We start from the raw sequence: 26092 nt of genomic DNA, 5'->3' as shown, positions 1-26092 counted from the left end.
TTGGTCACACAGGAGTATCAGAGGAATTCCTATTGTGCATTGTAAAAATAATGAAATGTTTTAATGCCAGGGTCTAAAGGCAGCTGGCAGATAGTGGCTCCTTCATACATAACTTTGAACAATTTCTTTATATTTTACTTTTTGTACAAATAAAAACACATCTGATTAGGCAAAGAGTGCCGCTGTATATTTGAATAAAAATATAATTTTTTATTGAAACACTTATTTCTGCAGTGCAGCAGTGTATTTTAGAATTAAGATATTATATACCTTTCCAGGTTTACTTTTGTGACTTATTAAATCATCTGAACCCTTCAGTGCATTATTGCTGAATAACGTGTGCCAGAGTGTGTTATCCTGTGTTTATTAGATGAAGGGTTCTTTTGATTTGATTTATTGTGTTCATTTGTAAGTATATGATACTGTCAAGATTGCAGGAAATGCTGAACATTTTCTTTCTTTTTCCCCAACCTTTAGATATTGATAGAGCTTTAACCCTTTTCAATGAGTTACGGAATCAGGACCCATATAGGATAGAGAATATGGACACTTTATCCAATCTGCTGTATGTCCGGGTAAGGCTGGCTATTCTGGTTTATGGGTTTGTGGAGGTTTAAGAATCATGGAACCGATTTCTGTTCCATCTATTCGAATAAATCAATATTAATCTAGATATGTTTTCTGCTTTTGTATAGAAATGCTACAAGACACTTTAGAAGTTTTCATTTATTCCATAGTATCTGAATCAGTGACACGTTCTGATAGCAACTTTGTGAGTAATTGTATCCTCAAATTCGCATAATACCGAGGCATCCTTAGTGGCAAAAGCTGAGATTTAGTTATCAACATCAGTCATGTAAAATTGTACCCTCGAGCTCCCCTGCCGTAATGGGTAAAGGCACTACCCAGTATAACACTAAGCAATACAGAGCAGTAATCCTGGGTTAGGTCCAGGTTTGTGCTGAGTTAATTGGTCTCAGTCCTGGCAATAGTTGGAACTGTATAATTTGCCTCAATGTCAGCTGTTGCTCAGTTGGTAGCACCGTCGCTCTGAGTCAGAAGGTTGTGGGTTCAAGTCCCACTCCAGAGACTTGAGCACAAAGATCTATGCTGACACTCCAGTGCAATACTGAGGGAGTGCTGCACTGTCGGATGTGCTGTCTTTCGGATGAGATGTTAAACCGAGGTCCCATCTGCTCTCTCTCAGTTGGATGTAAAAGATCCCATGGCACTATTTCAAAGAAGAGCAGGAGAATTATCCACGGTGTCCTGGTTAATATTTATCCCTCAATGAACATCACTAAAACAGATTACCTGGTCATGATCACATTGCTGATTGTGGGAGCTTGCTGTGCGCAAATTGTCTACTGTGTTTCCTACATTACAACAGTGACTACACTTCAAAAAGTAATTCATTTGCTGTAAAGCGCTTTGGGACGTCTGGTAATTGTGAAAGACGCTATATAAATGCAAGTCTTTCTTTCAGTGCCCTGGATTACCTACTTATTATTCAGTAGGCCCTGCTGGAAAGTGCTTGTGTGAACGTTGGATGACGGCTGGAGCGGGATTGGCTGTGTATCCTCCAACATTCATTGTGTTGCCACTTTGCTGAGATACCAGCACGTGTTCTGTACCCATACCCCACCCAGAGTTAGCATCTTCCTGAATGCTTGAACAAAATCATACCCATCACATTTATTTTTATTATACAAGTCTGACAAGCCGCTGTCATCTCTGCATATTTATTGTACAAAAAGTGTAATAAATCTTTTCAGACAAATTGTTCTCGCTATAGTGTAATATTTTGTCATCATGTGTAATCCATGTTCGTCAATATGGTTTTCAGCATAGTTATTTCACTGGTTGTCGTGTTGGCTACATTCCAAAACTCTTGGACTCTGCTCTTGAACACATTTGACTAGGTCGACCTGTAGGCATTTCTAATAAATTATCATTAAATGTCCTCCCATCAAAGCTATGTTCATAGCTATCTAGTTTCCTCTCAAATCACACTGTCTGTGCTTTAGTTGATGATTGATCCACTAACACTTTTTCCATTAAGTCAGCGGTTTATACCAGTGATGACCTCCTCACATCATTCAAAGCTATCTAACGTTTGCTGATGATTGCACTTTGTTTGTCAACTTTGTTTATAGTCTCCAGTGCTCTCACATCTTGATCTTCTCCATGCCTGTCAAGGTGCAATGAAATCTTGTTTCAATTCTTTATCGGAGTGTTTTTTTCATTTCTCTTGCACAATTACTCAACAACAACCAGCTCTTGCCTTGATAACGTGCCTGCATCCTGAGTCCTCCTTCATCTATTGGCGTTCTTGTCTTTGGTTGGAGCTCCCATATCTCCGGAGGGCTCCCTCCATGGAGGTCAGTTTCTTCTCACATGCTAAACACTTTTTTTTTCCCCCCTCTCAACAACTCCTCACTTTCTATCAACCCCAAGTCTGTACAAGACTGAATAATGCTTCCAAAGCTGGGAGGTTCTTCCAACACATCTCTCCCTTCTGGTCAGGGTACAAGAAAAAGCTTGTGATTTGATGTGACCCTTCCCTCATCTTCCAACCTCCATTGAAATCTTTCATGTCTTTTTCTATTTTTATCATAGTTTATTCCTGCTTAATTCCAAGTACTCTGCAGAGTTGAAGTGGCAGATGGGAAAAGTTAACATTTTGTGAGGAGTTAGATGCTAGTTCTATGACTATGGTGGAAGTAGTGGTTTATTAATTAGATTACTTGTCAGCTGTGCGGAGATGAGGACAACTCTCGTGACACTATGGAAAGTATTAATCCTTTCTCTGTTTGCTGTAATTGATATGAAAATGCTCAGGTTTCCGGCCTTGCTGTGCTACCGTAGGAAGCTGCTCAGTGCTTCTGTACTAGAGGGAGGAAAATCTGAGGGTTAGTCATTTTGGGCTCTGCTGGCATGCCTAGCAATTAATGTAAGAGATGGGAGTAAATCAGCCTTGTACGATGCAGGGCACATGTTAGATCAAAAACGGATAACTAAGCAAATGGAGGATACCCATGGGAACTGGTGTGGTACCGGATTTAAGTAGTGAGCAGACTCAACAGAATAAGGTACTGATGTCCACTTCAAGTTATAGTTGATCGATTTCATTTTGCTTGAGGAAAAATTTGTAGATCCTAGAGAGTTATCCAGGTTAGGAGAGTGAAAGACACTGCAGTGATGTGAGGGTGAGAGATTTTTAGGCACAGGAAGTAGAAGTTGAGCAATTCAGAGCTAACACAAGCAACTAGGCCATCAGCAAGGAAATGAAGATGTCGTCATCACAGGCAGTCCCCATGAAGATGTACCTCCTTGGGATTGGAAGTTGGAGTAGAACTTGTCGGGGACATTGAGAGGGCAGGAGATGGAAGCAAATAGAATCAAGATTTGATAAAGGTGAATGTTGCAGAGCGCTGGTTAAAATGAGAAGAAACTTGTTTGAATGTTGTATCGCACCTGGACCCATGTGTGGCTTATTTGCACGAGTAATTTTCAAACTTTCTGTGTGGGGGGCCTTCTGCAAATATTGAGTCCTTCCCAACTTCCAAAATGCAGTGTAAGCTACCAAAGAATAAACATTGCAGAAAGTTTGAGAGGGGGAGAGAAAGTAAGTATGTACTGTCTGAGATTGTCTCTATATTTTCAACTGAAAAAGTGCAAATAAGCTAAGAAAATGTAGAGCTCTGATCACCTTGTTTAAATCTTGTTTATACAAAAGTTAAGTCATTTTGATGTTTTTTTTAAACTGGGGACCTGTCATAAGCAATATGCTTCACTGAGCTGAATCGTAATATTGGAGATCTTGGGTGTGGTGGCACGCAGAATCTGAGGGCATCGCTTTGGATCTCTGTCTTTTGAAGGTTTTTTTTTAACAACTCTATTTTGAGGTAGATTTGAGAGTTGTGGAGGTGGAGCAGGAATGTTGAGTGTTGGCAGCAGTTTGATCTCTTCTGTTCTGTGGTACACTTCTGCATTATTGAAATTATTCTTGTGAAAAACTGCTACCACACCGCTGTTACCATCTGCTCCCGAGCAGCATCTCTGAGATCAAATACACCCAAAAGGAATTTCACCGCAACTTTTTGTTCAAAGCAACAAGTGCAAAGCCCTGGGGAACAGAGACAGCTAGTTCCATGACCTTCAATCCTTCTTTGAGCCTTTAGGTGGCTTTACATTAAAGGAGTGCTAAAGACTGCGGATGCATGGTCCTGCTGTCAATTTCAGCCACAAATAGAAACCGGAGACTTCAGGCCACACTCATTTTTTTTGTAGGTTATGAGATCTCTTGTCAGTATCACGTTCGGATGTAGCAATACTAACAATCAAACAAGGGAGCGAGGACAATGATGAAGCTGAGCTTGAAATAAACTCTCCTGGGAGTGCATATATTAGTTTTGTAACTCTAGTTATAAAGGCATCTTCACTTAAAGGATACGTTGTGTGGTTTGTCTAATTATTTTTAGCAATTTTTGTATGTTCCTTTCCTGTTTCTAAAGGTACCAAATCTGAGCAATTTTTTTTCTCTAACACTAGTGCATCAAATTGACCTCCTTTGAAATTGCCCTTGATGTATAAGTATACAGGCTACTCATAATTTCAATATTTGTGTGAAAAGAATTTGATTTATCAGATAGTTTGATTTAAGCAACTTTGAATTAAAAAGAGTACACTGTAATCCTAATTGAGCAATTTGCTTTACAGTAGTTGTGGAACTTAGTGCTTTTATTATAAATCCATTCCCATTGTTATTTTTCTCTTAGAACATGAAGCCTGAGCTGAGCTACCTGGCTCACAATCTCTGTGAAATTGACAAGTATCGAGTGGAAACCTGTTGTGTGATTGGTGAGTTTAATTTGTCCCAGACAGGAGACTTTTAAATTGATAAAATCAAAACCAAAGCACTCATTTTGGTTTGCAATCACTGTCCATTTAACCCACTTTTAATTTGTGCTCCGGATGAGTCTCGTGTTTTATTTTTAGCTCCTGTTTTCTTGAGTTTTTCAATCTTTTGCATTAGCTGCTTTTGCCAGTACTTCTCTGAAACCAATGATCAGGTATGAGGATGGTCCAGGTTAATTCTTTGATATTTATGTATCTTCCTTTCTCCCCTCCCATGGAAAGAGCCAGTACACTGCTTGATGGTGGCATGCCTGAGATTTGGAATTCTACGTAAAGGACCACGAGTCCACATCGTTGTCCTGCCGCCCGATGACACTGCATCTGGGCTCCAATGTGCCAATTGGCAGTCAGTTCTTTAGAATAATTTAATCGAAGTCACCTGAAAGTCCGCCATGGAACAGACACCTTCTTTCTCTTTCTTCTACCAAAACCCATTCTCCACAAATCAAGAGAAAAATTGTCCGGTATACCACTGGGGAGTTGAATGCAACTGAGATTTGTCCCTTTCACAAGACCAGTAGGAATTGGATGCATCTGATCAGGGAGCTTGCCATATGGGGAATTGGAGGTGCATAGATTCATTCTTCTACCTTGTAGTGCTACACGTTGATACTCTGATGCACTACACAACTGAAGAGTAAACTATTGAAGTCCGTCAACTTTACCAGAGTTGAAGAATTTGATAGTGACATTTCTATTTACAAGTTGCCTATATTTTATTCCTTTCTGTTGTTAAGATATGGCTCCACAGGTGCCAGTACTTGACCCAAGTGGGCATTTTTCATCTGCTGTTCAACTATGGAGGGCACAATATCCAAGTCTGATCTTGTTCTCTCCTGGTGTGACATCAACTTTCTACCAGTGGTCACTTAATAGTGATGTGGTGAACCCTTCCCTGGCTAAGGGTTCTTAAGTTAATTGTTGTACCCCAACCGCTGCTCAATTACCTGACTAAGTGCAAATCAGGATTCGATCCTGGGACCTTCAGGTCTCTATGGCTTAGAGCTGTTATCTGAATTGTGAATTCAGTGTTCTTTTTCTTCTCATTAAGGCAATTACTACAGTTTAAGGTCCCAACACGAGAAAGCAGCTCTGTACTTCCAACGAGCACTGAAGTTAAATCCTCGCTACCTTGGTGCCTGGACACTAATGGGTCATGAGTATATGGAGATGAAGAACATATCAGCAGCTATTCAGGCCTACAGGTACACAATCCGATTGACTTTGCATCGAAAATCTGACTCTAAACTGGTACATATCCAAGCATATCATTTCTGTGTACTCCATCCCTTTTCCATTCACTTACAGCAGAAAACTCTACTGACTAAGTGCTTAGGTCCCCATGCTGTGGGGAAGATTTGGCCACAAGAGGAGAACTATGCTTATATAAGATCTGGGACCTGCATTTGCTTGAAAGTTGCAACTGTGTCACTGGCAGCATCTATTTAGCTTTGCCACCAGTGGGACTTTCTGTCCACGGCACCCGAGGCAAACTCCCTGTTAGAGGGTTTCCTTGTCTCCAACAGCAAGAGGGAAGAATACTTTACAATTCAGAGTTGCCTCTATTGGAGGCAAACATAGGATATTAATAATATGTTGCTCCATAAGTTAAATTGATACCTCTGATCCTGGCAGTGACTTAAACCCATTAAAATATTGAAGTAAATACTGAATTCTTGGGGTCATTCAGCCCCTTGAGCCTGTTCCAACATTCAATTAAATCATGGCTGATCTGTAACTCAACTCCATTTATATCCTTTGATACCCTTATCTAATAAAAATCTGTCGATCTCAAGTCTTGAAAATTTAAATTGGCCCAACATCCACAGCCTTTTGGGGGATGAATTTCACATTTCCATTACTCTTTGTGAGAAAAATGCTTTCTGATTTAACTCTTGTAAGCTTAGCTTTAATTTTATGATTATCTACTCTATAGTATCTACTCTATAGAATCTCTCATCATTTTAAACCACAATTAAATCACCCCTCAACCTAAACTCAATTGTGTACAAGTGAAGTTTGTGCAACCGGTCCTCATAATTTAACCCTTTAAGCCCTGATATAATTCTGGTGAATCTGTACCCACTCCGAGATCAATATAGCCTTCCTGAAGTGCGATGCCCAAAACTGACACAGTGCTCCAGATGCGGTCTGACCAAGGTTCTGAGGAAAATGTCTTCAGTTCCCTATACTGCACGCCAAGGAGCAGCCTGCACCAGTTATTCCTTGTGTCATACCTTCAACTTCCTGTGTCCCTGCAGACATGCCATTGAGGTGAACAAACGAGATTACAGGGCTTGGTACGGACTGGGACAGACCTATGAGATCCTCAAGATGCCATTTTACTGTTTGTATTATTACAGACGAGCCCATCAGCTGAGGTAAGCCACTGAAGAGATCAAAACTGCAGCTCAACTAAAACGTCTATAAGCATATACCATCTGTAATTTGGAAAGATTCAGAATCAATATGCTGTTCACCGTTGTAGATTTTTAATGATGTTTGTGTGGAATTAGCTGAACTGAGTGGACAGATTTCAATCTTTTTAATTGCACCGAGCAAGTGTAGGCTTTGATTCTAAACCTACATATCTTTTTGTCAAGATTTTATACCACTTCTAAGGAGGGGTGGTGACTTTGAATGAATGAGCCAGAAAAAAATCCCTGAAATTAGCTGTGTAATGTATGACGACCTTGAAATACAAAAAGCTGCAGCCTGATAAGTTCAACAACAGCTTTGAGTTATATAACACATTTAATATTGAAAAAACATTCCAAGGTGCTTAAGGGCACAGGCAGAAAATAGAAGAATCTTTCCTGTGGGTATAATGTATAATCTTAAAGATTAGTGGCCCAGAATTTGTGGTCAGTGGCGAAGCAAAGGAGTTTGCCACTGGCCCCGAAGTAAGCTTCGCACAAAGATCTCGCGAGAAGTTCGGGTTTTCCGATGCATAATTCAAATTAGTATAGTGGGGATCCCGTAGGGCGAGCTGCTGTGACGTCAACAAGCTGTCTAAGTAGCCAGTCAAAATGCAGAATTCTCACAGTCAGCAAACCAGAAAGTGGGTAAACTTAAAATTCTAACTTTAAAAAAAAATGTTAGCGAGGACAGAACAAAGATGGGGGCTCTCACATGGGGAAAAAGGCAAATCTGAAATAAAGATGAATAAACATCTTTATTATTTTTAATTTTTATTTTTATTAAAATGGATAAATTTGACACTACAAAATTAAAACTAGTTTTTCAGGGCCATAACCTTTGTTTAGCAGTCAATATGCTGTTAAACCCCAGTTACACTTAATCCCTTTTGGGTATAACTTTGTTAAGGGAATATTTAACCGTGTAATTACTGCGGAAGAGCCAAAGTTTTTGTCAGTTTCCATGATTTGAGAGATTGCACTGATTGTCGGCTCTGTGGGGGTAGGGGGGCGCGGTGCGCACAGCACAGCCCGTGTTGGAGCAGTGAATGACAGACCACCACTGCAGGATTTCTGCGTTAGGCTGCGCATGTGCTTAATTTCGAAGTTGCAGTCAGTTTCAAAGCTGCCAGGTCACCGTCACCAGGACCGCAAATTCCAGGCCCATATTATTTTCCCACAATTGAAGCTGCATATAGTCTCCACGCCATGCTCTCTTGTCTTATTGTCCAGGTTATCTCCATTACAACTACATGATGACTTTTCCCCCACAGACCCAATGATTCTCGAATGCTCATTGCTTTGGGTGAATGTTATGAAAAGCTGAATCAGCTGGCTGAAGCCAAGAAGGTACTTTGCAGTTTTTATTTTATTCGGTAGGTAAATTGACTTTGTAAGTGGCACTGCAAGCGATGATGGCATATTACAGCTTAACTAGGGAAATATAACATCTGTGAGACGTAGAGGTTTTTAATCTGTTAAATGATCAAATGGGTGTTGTTGATTATAATGAAGTTGGACCTGATTGCCTACATCCTAGGGTTTTGAAAGAGGTGGCTATAGAGCTAGTGGATGTATTGGTTGCCATCTTCCAGAATTCCATAGGTTCTAGAACGGTTCCTGCAGATTGGAAGGTAGCAATTGTAAACCCACTATTTAAGAAAGGAGGGAGAGAGAAAACGGGGAACTACAGACCAGTTAGCCTGACATCAGTAATAGGGAAAATGCTAGAATCTATTATTAAGGATGTGGTAACTTAGAAAATTATAATAGGATTGGGCAGAGTCACCACAGATTTATGAAAGGGAAATCATGATTGACAAATCTGTTAGAGTCTTTTGAGGTTGTAACGAGCAGAATAGATAAAGGGCAACCAGTGGATGTGGTGTATTTGGATTTTCCGAAGGCATTCGATAAGGTGTCATACAAGAGGTTATTAAACAAAATTAGGGCTCATGAGATTGGGGGTAATATACTAGCATGGATTGAGGATTGGTTAACGGACAGAAAACAGAGAGTAGGAATAAACGGGTCATTTTCGGGTTGGCAAGCTGTAACTGGTGGGGTGCCGCAAGGATCAGTGCTTGGGCCTCAGCTATTCACAATCTATATCAATGATTTGGATGAGGGGACCAAATGTAATGCTGATGATACAAAGCTAGGTGGAAATGTAAGTTGTGAGGAGAATGCAAAGAGGCTTCAAGGGGATATAGACAGGCTAAGTGAGTGGGCAAGAACATGGCAAATGGAATATAATATGGAGAAATGTGAAGTTATCCACTTTGGTAGGAAAAATAGAAAAGCAGAGTATTTTTTAAATAGTGAGAGATTGGGAAATGTTGGTGCTCAGCGGGACCTGGTTGTCCTTGTACACAAATCACTGAAAGTTAAAATGCAGGTACAGCAAGCAATTAAGAAAGCAAATTGGCCTTTATTACAAGAGGATTTGAGTACAAGAGTAAAGATGTCTTGCTGCAATTATATAGGGTCCTGATGAAACCATACCTGGAGTATTGTGTACAGTTTTGGTCTCTTGCCCTGGAGCGAGTGTAATGACGATTTACCAGACTGATTCCTCAGATGGGGAGATTGTCCTACGAGGAGCGATTGAGTAGACTAGGCCTATATTTCCTAGAGTTTAGAAGAATGAGAGGTGACCTCATTGAAACGTAGATAATTCTTACAGGGCTTGACAGGTTAGATGCAGGGAGGGTGTTTCTCCTGGCTGGGGAGTCCAGAACCAGGGGTCACAGTCTCAGAATAAGGGGTTGGCCATTTAGCACTGAGATGACGAGAAATTTCTTCACTCAGAGGGTGGTAAATCTTTGGAATTCCCTACCCCAGAGGGCTGTGGTAGCTGAGTTGTTGAGTATATTCAAGACAGAGATCGATAGATTTTTGGAGATTAAGGGAATTGAGGGATATGAGGATAGTGCAAGAAAGTGGAGTTGAGGTAGAAGATCAGCCATGATCTTACTGAATTGCGGAGCAGGCTCGATGGGGCCAAATGGCCTACTCCTGCTCCTATTTCTTATGTTTTTATAAACCCCAGTCAGACCTTACGGGTGCAATTTTGCTCTTTGATTAAAGTTTCTCTGCTAAAATGGAAAGTTCTGTCATTTTTATTTCCTTTTTGTTCAATCACTATCTTTAGAGCTGCTCTGTATAATCCTTGACTGTTATTTGGATGTTATTTTCTACCATAATATTTCTGATTATTCCCAATTTACTCTTAAGAAATGTTAAGTTTGGGGTGAACAGGTTAGATACTGCAGGCATTTATGTCTGTACTCAGTTCAATACAGTAAACAAAATTGTGACGACACCCGTTTGTGTTTAGCCACCTAACCACACTATCACCAGTATGTTGAAGAGGCCTATCTCCTGGAGGTGTAGCACATAGTGCTGTAGAGGAAATGGATAGCATGCCACAAATCCCAAGGAAACTAATATTCAATCAGGGGCAGGGACTCAACAAAGGATAGAACACAGTACTATCTAAATTTTGAAAAGCTAAAAACATTGGAGGCCGAAAGAGACTTGGGATCCAGGTACATAGACCATTAAAATGTCATAAACAGGCACAGAAAATAATCACAAAGGCTAATGGAATGTTGGCCTTTATATTTAGAGCACTAGAATACAAGGAGGTAGAAGTTATGCTACAGCTACAGATCCTGGTTAGACCACACACACCTGGAGTACTGTGAGCAGTTCTGGGCACCACACTTTATGAAGGATATATTGGTCTTGGAGGGAGTGCAACATAAGTTTACCAGAATGATACCTGGACTCCAGGGGTTAAATTATGTGGAGAGACTACACAAACTAGGGTTGTATTCCATAGAATTTAAAGGGTTAAGGGGCAATTTGATTGAAGTTGTCAAGATATTAAAGGGAATGAATAGGGAGGAACTATTACCGCTGGTTGGAGAGTCTCGGACTAGGGGGCATAGTCGAAATATTCAAGCCAGGCATTTCAGGAGTGAAATTAGGAAATCCTTTTACACACAAAGGTGGTAGTAGTTTCAAACTCTCTCCTTCAAATGGCAATTGATGCGAGGTCATAAGAACATAAGAACATAAAAATTAGGAACAGGAGTAGGCCATCTAGCCCCTCGAGCCTGCTCCGCCATTCAACAAGATCATGGCTGATCTGGCCGTGGACTCAGCTCCACTTACCCGCCCGCTCCCCATAACCCTTAATTCCCTTATTGGTTAAAAATCTATCTATCTGTGATTTGAATACATTCAATGAGCTAGCCTCAACTGCTTCCTTGGGCAGAGAATTCCACAGATTCACAACCCTCTGGGCGAAGAAATTCCTTCTCAACTCGGTTTTAATTATTCTAAATGTTTCTATAAGATCACCCCTTATTCTTCTGAATTCCAACGAGTAAAGACCCAGTCTACTCAATCTATCATCATAAGGTAACCCCCTCATCTCCAGAATCAGCCTAGTGAATCGTCTCTGTACCCCCTTCAAAGCCAGTATATCCTTCCTTAAGTAAGGTGACCAAAACTGCACGCAGTACTCCAGGTGCGGCCTCACCCAATACCCTATACAGTTGCAGCAGGACCTCCCTGCTTTTGTACTCCATCCCTCTCGCAATGAAGGCCAACATTCCATTCGCCTTCCTGATTACCTGCTGCACCTACAAACTAACTTTTTGGGATTCATGCACAAGGACCCCCAGGTCCCTCTGCACCTCAGCATGTTGTAATTTCTCCCCATTCAAATAATATTCCCTTTTTACTGTTTTTTTCCCAAGATGGATGACCTCGCACTTTCCGACATTGTATTCCATCTGCCAAATCTTAGCCCATTCGCTTAACCTATCCAAATCTCTTTGCAGCCTCTCTGTGTCCTCTACACAACCCGCTTTCCCACTAATCTTTGTGTCATCTGCAAATTTTGTTACACTACACTCTGTCCCCTCTTCCAGGTCATCTATGTATATTGTAAATAGTTGTGGTGCCAGCACCGATCCCTGTGGCACACCACTAACCACCGATTTTCAACCTGAAAAGTACCCATTTATCCCGACTCTCTGCTTTCTGTTCGCCAGCCAATTCTCTATCCATGCTAATACATTTCCTCTGACTCCGCGTACCTCTATCTTCTGCAGTAACCTTTTGTGTGGCACCTTATCGAATGCCTTTTGGAAATCTAAATACACCACATCCATTGGTACATCTCTATCCACCATGCTCGTTATATCCTCAAAGAATTCCAGTAAATTAGTTAAACATGATTTCCCCTTCATGAATCCATGCTGCGTCTGCTTGATTGCACTATTCCTATCTAGATGTCCCGCTATTTCTTCCTTAATAGTTTCAAGCATTTTTCCCACTACAGATGTTAAACTAACCGGCCTATAGTTACCTGCCTTTTGTCTGCCTCCTTTTTTAAACAGAGGCGTTACATTAGCTGCTGGTACCTCCCCAGAGTCCAGAGAATTTTGGTAGATTATAATAAATGCATCTGCTATAACTTCCGCCATCTCTTTTAATACCCTGGGATGCATTTCATCAGGACCAGGGGACTTGTCTACCTTGAGTCCCATTAGCCTGTCCAGCACTACCCCCCTAGTGATCATGATTGTCTCAATGTCCTCCCTTCCCACATTCCTGTGACCAGCCATTTTTGGCATGGTTTTTGTGTCTTCCACTGTGAAGAACGAAGCAAAATAATTGTTTAAGGTCTCAGCCATTTCCACATTTCCCATTATTAAATCCCCCTTCTCATCTTCTAAGGGACCAACATTTACATTAGTCACTCTTTTCCGTTTTTATATATCTGTAAAAGCTTTTACTATCTATTTTTATGTTTTGCGCAAGTTTACCTTTTTAATCTATCTTTCCTTTCTTTATTGCTTTTTTAGTCATTCTTAGCTGTTGTTTAAAATTTTCCCAATCTTCTAGTTTCCCACTAACCTTGGCCACCTTATACACCGTTTAGTCTTTGTTTCCAGTCTACTTTAGCCAACTCTGCCCTCATCCCACTGTAGTCCCCTTTGTTTAAGCATAGTACGCTCGTTTCTGACACAACTTCCTCACCCTCAATCTGTATTACAAATTCAACCATACTGTGATCACTCATTCCGAGAGGATCTTTTACTTGGAGATCGTTTATTTTTCCTGTCTCATTACACAGGACCAGATCTAAGATAGCTTGCTCCCTTGTCGGTTCTGTAACATACTGTTCTAAGAAACAATCCCGTATGCATTCTATGAATTCCTCCTCCAGGCTACCCCGTGCGATTTGATTTGACCAATCCATATGTAGGTTAAAATCCCCCATGACTACTGCCGTTCCTTTTTCACATGCCTCCATTATTCCCTTGATTATTGCCCGCCCCACCATGAAGTTATCAATTTTAAATCTGAGCTTAATAGATTTTTATTAACCAATGGTATTAAGAGATATGGGCCAAAGGCATGCATATGGAGTTAGGTCGCAAATCAGCGATGATCTCATTAAATGGCGGAACAGGCTTGAGGGGCTAAATGGCCTGCTCCTGTTCTATGATTCTATGCTGTCCAGCCTACTCGCTAGAGTCTCCTGAAATTAAACTAATTACTTATCTTTTCTATTTTTCATTGGCAGTGTTACTGGAGGGCGTTTTCTGTTGGCGATGTAGAGAAAATGGCTTTGGTGAAACTAGCAAAGTAGGTACTTAATCTGTGGGGAGCGGTTAATGCATTGCAAATGATTTGGAACAGTCCTAATAAAAGGGTGAAAGTTTCAAGCAGACTATTTTGTAATTAAATGTATTCATTTCCAGTAGTTGTGAGGAAGTCTGTTTTTATTTTTCCAAAGGGAGTGTAATCATAGAAATTTACAGCACGGAAGGAGGCCATTTTGGTCCATCGTGCCAGCCAACAAGAGGCTATCCAGCCTAATCCCACTTTCCAGCTCTAGGTCTCTTGTTGATACGGATTCTTTTTCCCTCAATCTGTTTCAGCGAATACACTGACACCCGAACACCTTGCTGCCTTTTCTGTAAAAGACCTTTATTGAAGATTCTCCGGCCGGGACTTGTCAAGACAAAGGGACACTCTCAATCAGAGCCTGTTTACCTTCCCCTGGACAAGCCCCTTTTCAGCGCGACACAACAACAGTTATACATTTTCAAAACAGAACACATTTGATTAGCACTTGGTCTATCCAATCTCTTTCTGCCTCCCCCGCCGAGTACGTCCAATGGCAGGCAAGAAAGTTTCCCAATTAGGGCTGGTGTCAGGGTCAGGTTAGTTATAGCTTTGCTACACTGTCTTCCCTTATCAGTAAAGAACCCAATTAGTTTCCCTTCCTCCTTATCAGTAAAAGCCATTACTTTTCTCCTCCTATCTAGGATTGCTTTCTTTCTTTGTGCCGCCTTGCGTCTTTCTCATGACCCGTGTTTAACCTCAACTTCAACTCTTGGTAACCCCTTTTTTTCTGTCGATTCTGCAGTTGTCTGCATCTTGACATTTCTTTAGCTATTTTCCCATGATTCCCTATCTCCATCCTTTTGCCACATTCTCTATCCATCTACCACATTCGCAACCCTTCTTTACACATTCTCACTCTAACCCTGCAGGTTACCGCACTTCAGGTGCACATCCAAGTACTTTTTAAATGTGGTGAGGATTTCTGCCTCTACCACCCTTTCAGGCAGTGAGTTCCAGACCTCCACAACCTCTGGGTGAAGAAATATCCCCTCAAAACCTTCTACCAATTACTTTAAATTTATGCCCTCTGGTTGTTGACCCCTCTGCTAAGGGAAATATGGCCCTTTCTATCCACTATATCTAGGTCCCTCATAATTTTATACACCTCAATGAGGTCTCCCCTCAGCCTCCTCTGTTCCAAGGAAAACAAACCCAGCCTATCCAATCTGTCCTCATAGCTAAGATTTTCCACTTGACAACATCCTCGTAAATCTCCTCTGTACCCTCTCCAGTGCAATCACATCCTTCCTGTAATGTGGTGACCAGAACTGCACGCAGTACTCCAGCTGTGGCCTAACTAGTGTTTTATACAGTTCAAGCATAACCCCCCCCCCCCACCCCCCTGCTCTTGTATTCTATGCCTCGGCTAATAAAGGCAAGAATTCCGTATGCCTTCTTAACCACCTTATCCACCTGGCCTGTTACCTTTGGGAATTTGTGGACATGCACTCCAAAGTCCCTTTGTTCCTCTATACTTCTCAGTGTCCTGCCATTTACTGTGTATTCCCTTTCCTTGTTAGCCCTCCCCAAATGCATTACCTCACACTTGTCCGGATTAAATTCCATTTGCCACTGTTCTGACCAGTTGATTGATATCTTCCTGCAGTCTACAGCTTTCTTCGTCATTATCAATCACACAGCTATTTTAATATCATCTGCAAACTTCTTAATCATACCCCCTATATTCAAGTCTAGATCATTGATGTATAACCACAAAAAGCAATGGATCTAGTACTGAGCCCTACAGAACCTCACTAGAAACATCCTTCCAGTCACAAAAGCACCCATCAATCATTACCCTCTGTTTCCTGCATTTGAGCCAATTTTGGATCCAGTTTGCCCTAGATCCCATGGGCTTTTACTTTGGTGACCAGTCTGCCATATGGGACCTTGTGAAAAGCCTTGCTGAAATCCATATACACATCATCAAACGCACTATCCTCATCGACCCTCCTTGGTACCGCCTCAAAAAATTAAATCAAGTTGGTCAGACACGACCTTCCCTTAACAAATCGTGCTGACTGTCCTTGATTAATCCGTGTCTTTCTAAATGCAGATTTATTCTGTCCTTCAGAATGTTTTCCAATAATTTTCCCACAACCGAGGTTAGGCTGGCTGGCCTGTAATTATTCGGTCTATTTCTTATAAGGGGTTATGGGGAGCGGGCAGGGAAGTGGACCGGAGTCCATGATTGGATCAGCCATAATCGTATTAAATGGTGGAGCAGGCTCGAGGGGCCATATGGCCTACTCCTGCTATTTCTTATGTTCTTATGTTCTCCCTTCTTAAACAGAGGTAGCACATTAGCAATCCTCCAGTCCTCTGGCACCACACCTGAAGCCAGGATGGGAAAATGATGGTGAAAGCCTCTACTATTTCCTCTCTTGCTTCGCTTAACAGCCTGGGATACATTTTATCTGGGCCTGGGGACTTATCCACTTTCAAAGCTACTAAACCCCTTAATACCTCCTCTCCTACTATGTTTATTTCATCTAATATTTCACACTCCTTCTCCCCGATAGCAATGTCTGCATTGCCCCTCTCCTTTGTGAAAACAGTCATGGAAGGTTAGTGAAGATTCACTTGAATGGTCGGTTCTAGCCATGAAGGCGTGAAAAGCTGGAGCATTTTTCAATAGAACCGAGAAGGTTCAGGTGACAGGTTTTCAAAATTCTGAAAAGTTTTGAGAGGATAAATAGTGAAAGATCTATCAGTGGTTAGCAGTTGGTAACAACAAACTGTATTTATATAGTGCCTTTAACGTAGGCGCTTCATAAGAGTATTATCAATAAAAATTTGACACCGAGCTGCACAAGTAGAAATTAGCGCTGGGTGGTTTTACGGAGTGTTTTGAAGGAGGAAAGAGAGGTAGACAGGCAGAGAGATTTAGGCAGGGAGTTCCAAAGCTTGGGGCCTAGGCAACAGAAGGCACGGCCACCAATGATTGAGCGATTACAATCAGGGATGCTTACGAGGGCAGAATTAGGGGAGTGCAGACATCTCGGGACAGTGGGGGGTGGTTGTGGGGTTGGAGGAGATTAGAGATAGGGAGGGGCAAGGCCATGGAGGGATTTGAAAATAAGGATGAGAATTTTGAAAGAGGTGTTGCTTAACCGGAAGCTAATGTAGGTCAGCGAGCACAGGGGTGATGGGTGAGCGGGACTTGCTGCGAGTTAGGATCGAGCTTTGGATCATCTCTAGTTTACGTAGGGTAGAATGTGGGAGGCCAGCCAAGAGTGCGTTGGAATATTCAAATCTGGAGGTTACAAAGGCATGGATGAGGGCTTCAGCGGCAGAGGGGCTGAGGCAAGGGCGGATGTTACAGAGATGGAAATAGGTGGTCTTAGTTATGCAGCAGATATGTGGTTGAAAGCTTATATCCGAGTCAAATATGACACCAAGGTTGCGAACAGTCTGGTTCAGCCTCAGGCAGGAGTTGGGGAGAGGAATGGAGTTTGTGGCAGGGACCTAAAACAATGGCTTCGGTCTTCCCAATATTCAATTGGAGAAAATTTCTGCTCATCCAGAACTGGATGTTGGACAAGCAGTCTGACAATTTAGAGACCATGGAGGGGTCGAGTGAAGTGGTGGTGAGGTAGAGCTGGGTGTCATCAGCATACATGTTAAAACTGATGCTGTGCTTCCAGATGATGTCGCCAAGGGACAACATATAGGATGAGAAATAGGAGGGGGTCAAGGATAGATCCTTGGGGGACACCAGAGGTAACGATGCAGGGGCGGGAAGAGAAGCTGTTGCAGGTGATTTTCTGGCTATGATTCGATAGATAAAGAATGGAACCAGGCAAGTGCAGTCCGATGTCAGTGGAGAGGAATAGAGTGGTGAACCGTGTCAAAGGTTGCAAACAAGTCAAGAAGGACGAGGGGGGATAGTTTGTCTTTGTTGTCAGATTCACAAAGGATGCTATTTGTGACTTTGATGAGAGCCGGTTCGGTACTGTGGCAGGCGGGGAAACTGGATTGGAGGGATTCAAACATGGAATTACAGGAAAGGTGGGCACGGATTTGGGAGGCGACAACACGTTCAAGGACTTGAGAGGAAAGGGAGGTTGGAGATGGGGCGGTAGTTTACAAGGACAGAGGGATCGAGGGTTGGTTTTTTGAGGAGGGCAGATTTGAGGGAGAGCTGGCCCGTACTCGAGTAGAGCGAACTGTTAACAATGACAGCTAACATGGGAGCCAGAAAAGGAAGTTGGGTGGTCAGCAGTTTGGTGGGAATAGGGTCAGGGGAGCTGAAAGTGGGTCTCATGGACAGGATGAACTCGGAAAGGTCATGAGGGCACATAGAATTTAGAAGAATGAAGGCTCACAGATGAGGATTGACCACTTGGTAAGATAGATGAGGTGGGCTGGTACCTGTGAAACTGCATCGCAAGAAGCCAGTACCGCAGAAGAGAAAATTGGTGAGGGAAAAAAAGTGAGTGGTTTTTAAACCATGGTCTCCCTGGACCATTTATATCCCACTATTGACTGACCTGCCCTCATAACTGTCAGTTCCATTCTTAACCAGTTGCTGAGAAATGGTCTGCAGTGACCTGGGGGAAATACAACCAAGATTGTAAACTCAGTGGCATAAGATAAATCAAATCAATGTGCCTCTGCTCTATAACAATACACTGCCTTCCGGATGGGGTCTAAATAGAGGATCTGACACCAGGAAACATTAAGCACCACTTTGTTTGCATGTGTTTCCCAAGTCTGAGATCTCGGTGGTATCCTGCTATGTTGAGAATTTTTTACGCAAGGAAATTTAATCTGTTTGTAGTAGAATAGAAATTACACTAAATTGTGGAATTCGTAGGGGGAGTATAAACAAAACGGCTCACTGCAAAGAGCCTTCAGTCATTTGGGGTTTCACTTGGTATAGTCCAATGTTCCCAGCATTGCTAGTGCAGGGGCCACAGAGCTTATTTAGTTCATACTGCTTTAATGTCTGTTTCCTTCCATAATGTTGCAGAATTCACGAACAGTTGGGTGAATCAGATCAAGCGGCTCAGTGCTACATCAAATATGTCCAAGACATCTGTGCTTGCGGGGTAAGTCTCTTCTCCAGGGTTCATGTGGAGCTGGCACTGGCAGGCCCAAACTAGCATAGATTATATTGCTTCTGTTGCTTTAGATCCATGGCAGCATTTAAAATGCTAGGGTTTCATTTGCAATCAAGTTTAAAAGGGAAACTTTAGACCTTGCCCTCCAGTAGGTACTGAAATGTATCCCAGGCTGTTAAGAGAAGCAAGGGAGGAAACAGCGAAAGCTCTGACCATTTTCTAATCCTATCTAGCTACAGGTGTGGTGCCAGAGGACTGCTAACATTGTACCATTGTTTAAAAAGGGAGAAAGGAATAGACCGAGTAAATACAAGCCAGTCAGCTTAACCCCAGTAGTAGGCAAATTGGAAAAAATTCTGAGGGACAGTATAAATCACCATTTAGAAAGGCATGGATTTTATTTATTTATTTGTTCATGGGATGCGGGTGGCACTGGCAAGGCCAACATTTATTACCCATCCCTAATTGTCCTTCAGAAGGTGGTGGAGAGTTGCAAATGCAGAGAGCAGTTAAGAGTCAACCACATTGCCGTGGGTCTGGAGTCACATAGGCCAGACTAGGTAAGGATGGCAGATTTCCTACCCTAAAGAATATTAGTGAACCAGATAGGTTTTTACAACAATCTGGTATTTTCATGGTCACCATTACTAATACACGTTGAAACCTCCCTTATTCCGAACCCTCGGGACCTGGCCTGGCTAAGGGATTTTTCCGGACGCGGAGTGGTCATGTTAAATTAGATGGTACAGATACTGAGCAAGGGGATATCGGGGCTGCCGGACTTGGGGCTAGGAGTGCGGCAGAGAGATCAGGGGTCAGGCCAGCGATTGCGGGAGCCGTCAGCGAGGAAGGACTTCAATTTGTTAATGTCAGAGTTCTGCGCATGCGCCATGCGGTGGCTGGGAATGGTTCTGGACGAGGGAGGTTCAAACTGTACTAGCTTTTTAGGAGGAGAGGGAGGGAAAGAAAAAGAAAGACATTAAAAAATCACTTCTGTTTAAAAAATATATATTTTATTTACAGAAATGCAATTTGCCGCATGGGTGAGGTGAGGAAGAGGAGAGCAACTCTGCACTATCCTAGTTTTAATTCTGAATGCAAAAAAGTAATCACTTGTTTTTAGGAGCTTATAGCTGTTTAAGTGAATAGCTTATTCTCTTAAAACCTGAATTATAGGTAGAATCATTTTGCATTGTTCCACAGAAAGTCATTCCAAATGCATACAAATGAAAAATAAGTAGCTTTGTTTTGTCATTCCCTGGACTAACTAATTTTTGTTCAAATCCTTAGGAGATTCTGGAGCATCATGAAATGAGCACTGCATTGCGAGCCCTAGCACAGTATTATTTCAAATGTAAGCAGTGGGATGAGGCATCAGTCTGCGCACAGAAGTGTTGTGATTACAATGATGTAAGTCTGAAGTCTTTTTATAGTAGCCATTTCAGGGAATTTGCTGGCTGGCTGGATGCAGGTGGCAATGAGGGAACTAGTTTTAGTTTCCAGATCTTATAACTGACTAAAGCAATGTCAGACTTGTCCTTGTATTCCAGTAACATGATGCAAGTCTCTTCTGCTAACGTTCATGACATTTGATCTGTAGGAAACACTCATTTCAATATCTTTCATTTAAAAGACCTGGTGTTATCAGCTTTTAAGAATTTTAGAAAGATAACCCAAATCATAAATAGCACCGGTCTAGGCTAGTTCTGACCAAGTGGAACACTCTCATTTCTTCAAGAGGCTCAACAATGCTGCCAGCTGATAAAGCAGAATTACATCAATCAGCCAGTCACTGTTGGTGGATTGCTCGAGTAAGCTATTGGGAATCTGGCTTCTATGGCTACCAAAACACACCACCTGGCACAGACTTTAACTTGATAGCACTTCACTTATGTGCTGACGATTGCAAGTATGCTCACCTTGCCCTTCTTTCTGCTCATCTGACCTCTCGGGACATATGGCACTATTCAAAAAAGAGCAAGGGAGTTCTGCTGTCAAGGCCAATAATTTATCCCTTAACCAGCACCTAAAACAGGATTTCATTTTGGTTTGTAGGACCTTGCTATGTTTCTTCACCATAGCCAGTCCCTCGGAATCGAGGAAGACTTGCTTCTACTCTTAGCATGAGTTCTTAGGTGGCTGTACAGTCCAATACAAGAACCACAGTCTGTCACAGATGGGCCAAATAGTCGTTGAGGGAAGGGGTGGGTGGGACCTGAATTACAACAGTAACTACAGCCAATGGTTGTAAAGTAATTTGGAATATCCTGAGGTAGTGAAGGACAATATATATTGTAAGTTTGTTCTTAAATATTTCAAACTGGTTATACAAATGAGCTGATCTTGCTATTAATACAAGTTGATTTTTTAATAAAAGACCATTATTGCCTTTGACTTAGGTTGGGCAGTACATTTTTGGACTTAAATATTCTGATTTGTTCCAGACCAGAGAAGAAGGAAAAGCTTTGCTCAGACAGATTTCACAGCTTCGTAGCCAGGGTGATGTGCCACTAACACCCATGTCTGCCGATGTATCACGGACATTTGTCCCTGGAGTCAACACCCCCTCTGTAAAACTACCTCCACTCAACCTATCTTCCATCACTCCATGAAAATGTCAGTGCTACTATCTGAAACCAACGTGACTGACTCTTCCCATTACAGCCTCAACATCTCAGTAGCTAAGAAAGTTCAACTCCTGTGTGGATTTAAATTGATAGATTCGTCACCCCTCCCTCCCCATTTGCTCAATCTGACTCTACTACTCTTCAAACTACATGGTGCTTTGCTAAATGAGATCCTCAAATGTCTTCATAACCACCGATGTCAGAGGCAAGTGAAAGTTGGTTTGCTATCTTTGTTGCTGTGCTTTGAAAACAACTGCTGTGTCTATTAGATTCACCCTAATGCACATGTAACCAGCAGCCCCCGATCTGGTCATGAAGAAAGCCATGATGCACTGTGCTACAAGCCAGCAATAAATATCTGTGGTGGTACTTTGATTCTTTTCAGGCTGTACAGTCATGTAATGGCAAAGCAAAAATAATGAAATGTATGGTGTTAGAAATTCAAAAAGTTGAGTATGTGGACACATTGCAATAGTTGATATGTATGGTGTAAAACACTGCTCCTCCATGCACAGCTAAGGCATATAGACCAGGAAGGTGGCCGGTTCATCGCCTGATCTGTGCAGTTAGCTGATGCAGTGCTACAATTGAAGTCCAGTCAGTACTTTTGGGGGTAGAGAGGAGTGTATGTAAAGGATGGAGATGACATTACGAGAGGATTGTGTTTAGCTAGTCAAATAAGTTGCTGCTATTCTTTGTCTGCATTCCCTGTAATATGTGGCCAATTCCCTATTTAAAAAAAGTCAGTGCTGCTGCTGCTGCTCTACTGGCAAAGGGAAGAAACTTAAACCTGCTCACTAGCTATTGATTTAGAGAAAGGACAGTTGGATTTTGTATTTCATGGGAAACAGATTATCTTTAAGTGTACTGCATAATGTCCAAGTATCTGCATGTGTAAATATTAAACATGTTTATTAAATAGTGCACTTCAGGTCCTACTTGAGGATTTCTTTCACTGAAGATGTACCAAATTCTTACAACTTTGTTACAGCTAACTTTCTCCTGTTGTATAAATGGACCCCCCACCCAAATTCCTCTTGCTCAAGAATTCTCAGCTAACTAAATATGAGGGGACAGGTACATCCAGTCAATCCTGCAGAACGCTCACCTTTTCACCTGGCCAGTGAACACCTCCAATGGCAGACCATTAAACAATTCACAGGAATGGTAGTTTAGTGGTTATGTAATAATCTAAAGAATTGAGTTCAAATCCCACCACAGCAGCTGAGGAATTTAAATTCAGTTAAATAAATTTGGGATAAAAAGTTATGTACTGGATTGTTGGAAAACCCTTGAGGAAAGAAATCTGCCATCAGGACCTGGTCTGGTCTATCTGCAACTCCAGGCCCATAGCCAACTTCCCTCTTAACTGGCCTAGCAAGCCACTCAGTTGTATTAAACCACTATTACAAAGTATACCTGTCACCACACTGACTGCAGCAATTCAAGGTGGCAGCTTAGCACCACCATCTTCAAGGGAAATTATGAGTAATAAATGCTGGCATTGCCTCTGATGCCCACATCCCATGAATTAATTAAAAATTTAATTAACTTCATTTTTATAGCCACAGTCCATCAGTATCTGACTTTATAGAAGAATGTTAAACAACATCCGGAAAAAATATTGGCAATCAGAACTCTACTACTCCTTTATAGGTTGAGTAAGGTTTGCTCATTTCACAAATCAGCAGCAACTCCTAAGAATCAAGGACATCTCTGAACTCCTCACTCAATGCAGATGGTGTGCTAGATGTGCAGTGTACCAAGAGCAAGATACACCATTATGTACTTTAGAACATGGGTCATTTTTCATAAAAATAATTACAAATTGTAGATGAAACTCAATTTTAATTTCCCTCATTTCACATGGATATAGCAAGAGACAAGAGGGTGAGTAGACATTTCAAAAAATATTTAAAGTTATACTAATACAGTAGTGTGTAAAGTACAAGTGTACAAAATTACCTTTTGCATTTTACAAACAAATTTATCCTTGTGGAATACAATAAAGTAACCTCAGTCAACCAAAGCAGACATTCTTATGCTCTGCAGGAACTGCCCTGTTCACAATATCATAGCAGGAGTGATACATCTGAACAATCTGCTTGCTTAAATTTTCACTTATTACTGACTTCATTTCTTTGGTATATCAGGCACAATGACTCATGTCGTCCAAGGGTTACATATGTAGTATGAAGACAGTATTTTAAGAGACTGCCTTAAATCAAAACAGGGTAAAGAAATAATTGCCCAGCAGAATGAAGATACATGCAGCAAGTACTGCAATTTGGCTCCAGTTCTAATCATGTTTAAAAATGAACATCACAAGCACCATCACTGCATTTTTAAGCTAATATTGTACCACTCCACAATGCCATTTTAATTTCAAAGTTGCATCTGCTGTAAATGCCACTCATGTACAATTACATGGAGGAATTACTTAGTTCTGTTAAAGCATTTTACAATACAAGGCACTGTTCAAACTTTCAGAAAAAGCATGTGGAAGCTTATTTAAAAAAAGGGACAAAGACTGAATTTACATTTTTTGATGCAAAACTTTCCCTTCAAGTGAATATCTTTGGAATATACAGGAAGCACCCCACACTCACACATATGGCTTTATTGAAATTTAGTAACATTCATACAAGATATATATCTTAAAAGGAGACAAAAAAGTGTTGGTTAAATAGCTAGTCTTAATTCACATATAGCAGATTCAAATACAACACAAGATCCAGCACTCAACTCAAATAAAACCATCCAAATCTTCTATACAAAACATACTGGACCAAAGAAAATTCTCAATTCCAAGGTTTAAAAAAAAATGGGAATCTCAATCTGTCAGGACAGATGAGGATACAATCTCTACCTATACTCACCCTTACACAATATATTCCCTACAAAATATCTAATGCATTAATAGAGTCCACTGTTCCTTGAACTTTATTGGCTGTCTTGTGTAGAGCAAGACTGAAACCCACATTTGAATAAATGGCTACAAAGAACAAATACTGGCCAGATATAAAAAAACAACAGGTTGAAGAGTGGATTCTTCAAGCAGCATAAAAACCAATGATCATATAACTTCTGGCACATATCTCCCAGCATATTGCCACTCAATCCCATGCAAATCTTTTGCCAAAAATTGGATCACCACAAGGTTATAAAAACAGAGCAAACACCAGGAAGTCATCGCGTGTAAATATATTTCACTGGACCTAATTTCCAAATAAGATGCTTTTTAAAAAATATCTGCAAAACCAGCTGACCATGACTCCCCTAATAGTTTACTCGATATTTTCCACTCCAGAGATGAAGTGGCTTGTCCAGTCTTGCCCGGGATCGCAGAATATAATTGGAGGGATTGTCATTGCTTTGCTGCTGCTGGGCACGTCTCAGTGGGGTCAGGAGACCAGTTAGGAATGGCTTCTTCTCTGGGGGTGGTTGATTTTCGATATTGCCAGCACAGCGACGCTTGTTGCAGCCCACACCGTCCCGGAGCTGCCGGACCGTGTGATACTGTTCCGCGATGCATGCATTTTTTTTCTTCAGGTCCAATTTTAGCACAATCATCAGGTTCTGCAGCTCTGCCAAGGTGTGATCCTGTCAGTAAGAAAAACTCTTCAATTTAGTTTTCTACAGTGTAAATTAAATGCCCTAAATGTACTCGCACCCCAAATTTTTTCTCCCCAAAAACATTTGGCTTCCCTTGACAAATTCCTGACCAGCAGTGTGTGTAGGGGAACCATTCTAAAATTGCAACATGCAGTTTCAGCCCCAGGATAACAACTCTGCTCAGTAAAAGTGCTAGATCTTTGCTTAGCAGCTTCTCACAGCAATGTGGTTGGGACCAGGAAGTCAACAAGTGAAAAGCCCAGTTGCTAAAAGCATAGCCAGGCATTGTGTTCAGCCATACAAACTAGCGGACCTTAATTTGGATTTCTGGTCTGTGCTGACTTAACTCATTTTCAGCCAGAAGAGCAGTTGAGGTACAATTAGACTCTGCACCCTTGAAGAGGGAAAAAAGGTTGCAAATCCTGACACTAATCAATGACTCCTGCTGCAAAAGATACATGTGTGGATATGAGGCAACAACTGGAATGCCCTCCAATGATCAAATAATTTACTGACATGAAGAATAGCCATTTCAACAGGGTAACCGAGGACTGGTGGCACTCATAGAATTGTACCACGAAGAGACTCGGCAGCCTTTGAAGATAAATTACCATGGTCTAGATGTGAACCCAGATTCCTCCATAACATCCATGTGAGTAATATGAGAGAGCACGCTCTATATGGGTGTAGCTATGTCCCTTCAACACATTCGTCAGCTTTATTCTCAATC

The 26092-nt window shown here is 41.5% G+C and overlaps 2 protein-coding genes across 5 annotated transcripts in view; one reads left to right on the top strand and one right to left on the bottom strand.

Moving 5' to 3' along the window:
* The window catches only part of cdc23 (CDC23 (cell division cycle 23, yeast, homolog)), a 60482-nt gene that overhangs the window by 17403 nt on the left and 16987 nt on the right, over positions 1–26092 (top strand). Inside the window, exons 8-16 of one of the 2 annotated variants that reach the window (XR_011593028.1) lie at positions 478–575; positions 4782–4863; positions 5972–6125; positions 7182–7301; positions 8612–8687; positions 13948–14009; positions 19030–19108; positions 20411–20530; positions 21565–21952. Coding sequence is in view for 1 of the 2 variants with exons in the window: in XM_070878530.1 (XP_070734631.1) it covers positions 478–575; positions 4782–4863; positions 5972–6125; positions 7182–7301; positions 8612–8687; positions 13948–14009; positions 19030–19108; positions 20411–20530; positions 21565–21732 (959 nt within the window). In the remaining variant the exon portion in view is untranslated. Of the gene's footprint in view, positions 1–477; positions 576–4781; positions 4864–5971; positions 6126–7181; positions 7302–8611; positions 8688–13947; positions 14010–19029; positions 19109–20410; positions 20531–21564; positions 22123–26092 lie in introns of those variants that run through there. The other variant, XM_070878530.1, reaches the window with a different exon arrangement.
* Positions 23595–26092, bottom strand: part of kif20a (kinesin family member 20A) — a 67345-nt gene continuing 64847 nt past the window's right edge. For all 3 annotated transcript variants that reach the window (XM_070878527.1, XM_070878526.1, XM_070878528.1), the window contains exon 18: positions 23595–25350. In XM_070878527.1, coding sequence (XP_070734628.1) covers positions 25027–25350 — 324 coding nt within the window. In that variant the 3' untranslated portion in view covers positions 23595–25026. The remainder of the gene's footprint in view (positions 25351–26092) is intronic.

This window comes from Pristiophorus japonicus, chromosome 4 (assembly GCF_044704955.1).
Source record: "Pristiophorus japonicus isolate sPriJap1 chromosome 4, sPriJap1.hap1, whole genome shotgun sequence".
Classification (NCBI taxonomy): Eukaryota; Metazoa; Chordata; class Chondrichthyes; family Pristiophoridae; genus Pristiophorus; species Pristiophorus japonicus.
Note: the sequence above shows the minus strand (reverse complement) of the source record. Positions and strands in the feature narration are given on the sequence as shown.